This window comes from Esox lucius, chromosome 14, assembly GCF_011004845.1.
Source record: "Esox lucius isolate fEsoLuc1 chromosome 14, fEsoLuc1.pri, whole genome shotgun sequence".
NCBI lineage: Eukaryota > Metazoa > Chordata > Actinopteri > Esociformes > Esocidae > Esox > Esox lucius.
The window spans coordinates 29058056-29065400 of record NC_047582.1 but is presented as its reverse complement, the minus strand read 5'-3'; the positions used below and the strand labels follow the sequence as shown (position 1 = coordinate 29065400).

The 7345-nt window shown below is 43.7% G+C and overlaps 1 protein-coding gene across 2 annotated transcripts in view; it reads left to right on the top strand.

Annotated features, from left to right (window-relative positions):
- The first annotated feature begins 3315 nt into the window (after window positions 1-3315).
- ncs1a (neuronal calcium sensor 1a) overlaps window positions 3316-7345 on the top strand; it is a 23428-nt gene continuing 19398 nt past the window's right edge. Inside the window, exon 1 of one of the 2 annotated variants that reach the window (XM_010889718.5) lies at window positions 3316-4014. In XM_010889718.5, coding sequence (XP_010888020.1) covers window positions 3951-4014 — 64 coding nt within the window. In that variant the 5' untranslated portion in view covers window positions 3316-3950. The remainder of the gene's footprint in view (window positions 4015-7345) is intronic. The other variant, XM_010889717.5, reaches the window with a different exon arrangement.

Sequence of the window (7345 nt, the reverse complement as noted above, 5' to 3'; positions counted from 1 at the left end):
ATAGTCTATAGGACTAGGCTACTGAATAGACAATGATTCTTAATTGTCTTGATTATGGAATTAAAGTATTTTTGAAGCTTAGTATGCAGTCCAATGTACTAGTTTTGACCCCCTAGTTTTTCGTAAGAATTAATGAAAAGCAGACAACTAACTAGTTAGAAGGCGGTTAATAGTGCGAACTAAGAAGGTAACGGTAATTATATAGCGGTTGTGCTAAATTATTTTTGCATTACCCTCTTGCTGAGAAACTCTGACGTTGGGGGATTTACCGATCCGCTTACAGTGCATTTTTAGTCTGGTGATAAATGCAATCTTTAAGGTGTTTTAGGGGAAAAAAAATAGGCTAATGGTCAATTATAGAAATCTCGTGCGACCAAGAGCCTCTCGACTATTTGGATGAATCAGGTAAGCCCTAGACTAAAACATTTCAATATACACTCACCTAAAGGATTATTAGGAACACCATACTAATACTGTGTTTGACCCCCTTTCGCCTTCAGAACTGCCTTAATTCTATGTGGCATTGATTCAACAAGGTGCTGAAAGCATTCTTTAGAAATGTTGGCCCATATTGATAGGATAGCATCTTGCAGTTGATGGTGATTTGTGGGATGCACATCCAGGGCACAAAGCTCCCGTTCCACCACATCCCAAAAATGCTCTATTGGGTTGAGATCTGGTGACTGTGGGGGCCATTTCAGTAGAGTGAACTCATTGTCATGTTCAAGAAACCAATTTGAAATTATTCGAGCTTTGTGACATGGTGCATTATCCTGCTGGAAGTAGCCATCAGAGGATGGGTACATGGTGGTCATAAAGGGATGGACATGGTCAGGAACAATGCTCAGGTAGGCCGTGGGATTTAAACGATACCCAATTGGCACTAAGGGGCCTAAAGTGTGCCAAGAAAACATCCCCCACACCATTACACTACCACCAGCCTGCACAGTGGTAACAAGGCATGATGGATCCATGTTCTCATTCTGTTTACGCCAAATTCTGACTCTACCATCTGAATGTCTCAACAGAAATCGAGACTCATCAGACCAGGCAACATTCTTCCAGTCTTCAACTGTCCAATTTTGGTGAGCTCGTGCAAATTGTAGCCTCTTTTTCCTATTTGTAGTGGAGATGAGTGGTACCCGGTGGGGTCTTCTGCTGTTGTAGGCCATCCGCCTCAAGGTTGTGCGTGTTGTGGCTTCACAAATGCTTTGCTGCATACCTCGGTTATAACGAGTGGTTATTTCAGTCAAAGTTGCTCTTCTCTCAGCTTGAATCAGTCGGCCCATTCTCCTCTGACCTCTAGCATCAACAAGGCATTTTCACCCACAGGACTGCCGCATACTGGATGTTTTTCCCTTTTCACACCATTTTTTGTAAACTCTAGAAATGGTTCTGCGTGAAAATCCCAGTAACTGAGCAGTTTGTGAAATACTCAGACCGGCCCGTCTGGCACCAACAACCATGCCATGCTCAAAATTGCTTAAATCACCTTTCTTTCCCATTCTGACATTCAGTTCGGAGTTCAGGAGATTGTCTTGACCAGGACCACACCCTTAAATGCATTGAAGCAACTGCCATGTGATTGGTTGATTAGATAATTGCATTAATGAGAAATTTAACAGGTCTTCCTAATAATCCTTTAGGTGAGTGTATAGTGACAAAATTCCAGAAAATGTTGCTGTGGGGGAGTGTTGTTGAGCGGGATGAACTATCCCTTTAAGTATCATATTGTGGTAAGGGGTTAACAGTAGAGCCATAGTGGTTCCTCGATCTTTCTCCTGGCCGGCTGGATTAACTAATTGACCCCAACAACCACGTGAACCAGGTCATTTGGCCGTTTGTGGATTAGTATGTCGAGGCCACCCGGTAGCAAATAGCTCAGTACGTTATCAGAGCAGCTTTCAAAGAAACGCCTGAAACTAGAATCCCCACATGCCTGAAAAAGAGAAAATAACTGTTGTGGGAGGAGCACTTTTGCCCTGATCAACCAATCCAGTGATTATGCCGGAGTTAAGCTCGATTGTCACTTTGTAATTGTCCAGAAGTGGAAGTAGCATCACAGGCTCTCATTGAATTTCCCCTAAAAAACAGGATTTAAGCTGGTTGGAGACTCTTGAAGAGGGTCTGAGATCATTGCACTATGTTGCATGGTAGAAGTTGGTCAGAGCAGTTCTGAATGCTCAGTCGATTCAGTTCTGAAACAATAAGCTTTTTCCCAATGATAAGAATATTATCTGTAGCAATAAACAGTTGGCTTTCTGTTTGGTTAGAAAGGTAGACTTAGATATATAGATATTAACCGGGTGGTTTAAAGCAAATCAAGTGATGCTAAGATTCATTTGTCAAATTTATATTGGCCCTATGCCCCCTCCTCAAAATAAACAGAGCCCGCAGCATATAAGGTTTACAGTAAGGTATTACCTCAGTAAAAATATTTTTTAACTCTTTTACATAAATGTTCTATGAATAATGTTGGTTTACCTAAAATCGGCATATTTTTCCCAATCCGCAATTAAATGCTGGATACTTACATGTTATAGGAAAAGATAATGGGTTAATCATGGGCCAAATAACCCTTCCCCATCCAAAACTCTACAGACGCTAACACCGGCAAAGTCCAACTAATCAGTGAGGAACCGGAAAAATAACTCTGCGGGTTCCGTGTATCCCGTTTTCACCATGACAGATCTATAGTACCATTTACAGAGTCTCTGTCCACAAGAGATTATTCTGTCTGTGACCTACATTCAAAGGTAGGATATATCTTATAGCTTTACGTCTACTGTCATCTCAGAATATTTTCTAGTTTGTAGCTTATTTGTGTACAAGTGGGGGGGTCAGAATATTGCCACATTAAAATGCAGCCTCTTGAAAGAAAGCACCCAATCTGCAAACCAGGTTTATGAATAAGTGCTCTCCTACTTCATCCTCGTGTCAGCCGTGAATTGGACCATCGACTCCTTACCACAGGAAAGTCAATCAGCGGTGAAATAAACAAAAAGAAAGCTGCTCTGGCCCATGTCCCATCCATAGGTATATTGTGCCAAGCAATTCAGACTCATTTTCTCAGAAATACTGCTCACAGCACTGCATGTTTCATCCATCACGCTTAGCTTACATGTACATACTGTAAAGTGGCCACCGCTCTTTTGCCAATTGCTTGTTATCTGAGAGCACACTGAGGGCTACTGTTAATGGGATTCGATCAGAGAGAATGGGAGCTACAGGAAAAACCCTGCATTTAGTGCAGAAAAATACAGGCTGGCCATTTTTCTTAATCGAGCAAAGAATATTGATATCGGTAAAGACATGGAGGGAGGGAGAGAGTGGGAGAGAGCCGGAGGATGGGCTCCTGTTGCCAAGGACAACAGTATCAACACATCACCGACTGGCCACGCATGCACACAGTAAACACACCCACCCGCCCTGTTCCAGAGAAGGCAGACAACCACTGAGCTCCCAGCGTCTTTCTGAAACCAGCTTCGTCCCTCGACTTGGGCCCAGCCAGACCGGCGTGAGTCCCCAGGGCGGGTGTGAGTTTCTCTGGGCCTTGACGCTTTGCAGACTCCACACCTCCCACCCACCCCCCTCCCCTGCTCCCAGTAGGGAGTTCCAGCAGCAGCGAGGCAGGATTGCAGAACGCAGGAGGGACACGGCTGAGTGGATTACAGGCTACAGTCCTCTCCACAGGCTCACCCTGCTACGCCACGAGGAGAGACGAGCCCTGCCGCTGCTCTTTTAGCGCATTTCTTGCCTTCCTCTTTGCCTTTTTCCAGACCTCCCCTCAAGTTGTCTCTCTGCCACCCGAAGAGCTGTTGCCCTGGACTTTAAAAACGTGTTTTTATTTCATTGTGTTTCCTTCTTTCTTTTTAAATGGGAGTGAAGGCGGCTACCCCGGGAGTTTATTGAGGCGCGCGGAGATCAGCTTAAAGACATATGCTTGAGCAATGGGGAAGTCCAACAGCAAACTCAAGCCTGAGGTGGTAGAGGAGCTAACTAGGAAAACCTACTGTAAGTACAATTCTTTTAGGGGTCTTGGTTACGGTCTTTTCCTGTACTTTTGTATTTTTATTCTTTCCTTCACACCTATTTTCCCTTTTCCAACAATAACATTTAGTTTTTATTTTAAGCTTCTTTGAATACTTAGTTTCTATACTTTCTTGGCCCATCTCCAACATCTACTGTACTGATCGGTCTTTGTTGGCACACCCATTTATCTGATTAACATTTACTGTATTGAATCTGTTGCTATGGAAGAGCATGCTTACATGAATCTAGCATTCTCCAATAAATATGTCCTTAGGTGAAGTGGCATGACATACCTGTTGGTTGCTTTTTTCAGGTTAAAAATAGGCTATCAGCATACTGTTTAGAGACAGGTGCAATTATTAAGTAATTATTCATTGTGTGCAAAAACCAAGCATACAGGAGAGGTGAATACAGCTTTGTGTGCCCGCAATTACATAAACCCACATCTTTTGGCAAGCCTATGTCTGGCGACACCTATGTGACTTTTTATTTTAATTTTCACCTACTCCTATCGCACTTCGCATTTGGACATTAGAAGATTAACAAGCAAATGTGAAGGCTCACATCACAGAATATCCCAAATAATTTCCATAGTATCTTTGTTTCATACACTTGTAAATGGGTATTGAAATTTGGAATGCAGGAAAGTAATAGCCATTCAATCATGGTGGTTGGGAAAGAGTCATAGCAACCGTTGTAGTATGTCTTCCTTTCCGATTGAATGAACAACCCCCCCCCCCGTTGTCTCTCAGGAGTGCTAATACACGTAAGGCGCTGTATTCACCCCAAATCCTCTTATCCCTTCCTGTAATACTTCTGATAAAGGTAATAACACTGTGCAATGCTAGACAAATAATATGCTGCACTGAATCATCAGAGCAGACTCAAATGTGATTAAGAAATAAATACATGCCTATATATGGCCTCTCTTTACAAGCAGTGTAGAAGTCTACATGGTTTCATGAGGGTTGAGGTGTTCACCGACAGTATGTGGCTAATTTATCACAAACCACCACACTTTTAGAGGGGTAAAACGTTGGACCGTACTTCAAGGAACAACCCCACGGTGTGGTGAAGCAGACTTGTGGATAGAGTTTAAAGTCCTGTGTACCTGCTTCTCTGGTCTTGCACACTCATAGAAATGTTTGGAATGTCGTTTTTTCCTAAAACATATACCAGGGTTACACAGTAATTTAAACGGCTCTTTTGCAACACCAAGCTGACCACCGAAATCTTCAGGTAGGAGCCTTTTAATGTGCTGCTGGTTGACAAGTGCAAATTGGTCAGCATCGCCCAGAGATTGGGAATGCATTGTCACCAGGGATTTGCTGGTCATCATGCTCTAGCAACACTTATAGGCAGCCCGGAGCCTGCAGCGCTAACTGAAATTGTCAGGTGAGTCACACGGTGTGACCCAAAAGTCTTCCTGTTTGAACAAGCAAAGTAAAATAAAAGAGTGACTTTGCACAGGTGACTAGGAAGAAGGTTTGCAGCAATCTTCAACTCTCCTATATCCATTGAGAGTTGCTGCAGTGAGGCTGGACCGTTGATACAGTATGATATGAGGAGGGAGAACAATTGAGAAACTGGGAAAGAGAAGGATAAACAATGTATGACTTAAGTGGAGAAAACCCATTACTTTTATGATGTATGCGCACAGTTTCACCACAAAATGATAATATCGGCAGTTAGCATGGCACTTCATTTATTATTGTCAGGAAAATAGCTTTTTAGGCCAATATTGCTTATGTTGCCATTGTGAGCAATTTGGAGTTTACGTTTTGTTAGTTGGCAACTACAGATCCGTCTTTCTTGCTGATAGCATTTGCCATTAAGCTTCCCCATACAGCCTTCATAGTTTGTTAGCTAATTAGAATTCAGAGCAGATATCACGGAAATAAGCAGAAGATTATGTTCCTATGTTTGAGTGTGATGGCAAATGACGTCCCCCGTGGTGAGGCGGTGTGTGTGTGTGTACAAAAGTGTGTGTGATGATGTTGGGGGGGGGGGGGGGGTGCACCCCATTGAGAGGGGAAGCAGGCTTGTCACAGGGGCTAATTTCCTGCTCTCTCACTGAGGCCCACGGAGCGTGTCCTAATCATGGGGGTGTGTGGCCATGTGAAGTGCTGCCAGCGAGAAGGTGGAGTTGTGACATCACTCTTTGTTTCTGAATGACACGTCATCACATGGAGATCACTTTCATTTAGCCTCACATACAGCCTCAGCCGTCAATCTTAAATGTGTGCCCTAAAGATATGCCCTAAATGTGTGCCCTAAAGATATGCCCTAAAGATATGCCCTAAATGTGTGCCCTAAAGGTGTGCCCTAAAGGTGTGCCCTAAAGGTGTGCCCTAAACGTGTGCCCTAAAGATATGCCCTAAAAGTGTGACCTAAAGATGTGCCCTAAATGTGTGCCCTATGTTTTTATCCTAAAGATATGCCCTAAATATGTGGCCAAAAGTGTATTCATACTGGTATATAAAAGAGAAGTGCAGTAATGTAAAGGGGAACTGTTTTTGTTTTCCAGAAGTCTTTAATTGAAATCAATTATACCATAAGACATGATATGCTAGCGGGGTGACATGAGAGGCTTCGCAGTTGTCTAATGGAGTAGGCTGGCTGGTTGAAATCAAGGTCCATCATGTATTTGTTGTGTATTTATGAAGCCCTTTTTTATGTCTTATCCTGCTGTTGTCAGCTAATGCAAGCTAGTTTGTGAAGCCATGTTCCCTCATGGTTTCTGCTGGTTTCTTTTACCCAGTAATTGTTTTTCCTCGAGAAATGGTACGGTATAATTAGGATCTCATTGGCGTAGCTCTGAGGGCCAGCCTCCCCTGAAGCCATCAACACACCCACCCACACGAAACTCTCCGTCTCTATACCACACACGTACAGTTAGACACACCAGCTCAAAGGATCACGCTGCTTCAGTCCATCATCACAAGCCTCACTCAAAGCCACTGTACCAATGCAAGGAACACGTTCACACACTCAGCCGCAAGAAAAAGCCCCGGCTCCAATCGCCCACCTCTCAGTGTCACTGCGTGCTACTTCTAGTTCCTTTCTTCCCCCTTTGTCCATCTCACTCTCCACTCTTCTCCATCCATCTCCTCCGTCTCTCTTCCCTCCTCACTCACCCTCTGTCTGCCTTTTTCCTTTCACTCCCTCCCACCTCTCCTGTCTGGTGTCTCTCCTTATTGCTTGTGATCCCTCTGCCCTTCGCCTGGAGTGACTCACTCCCAGTCTTGTGTTTTCATATTTTTAAAGCCTCTCTTTCTCCTTTTCGTTCCCCTTTACCTCCCCCTTAGCTTAT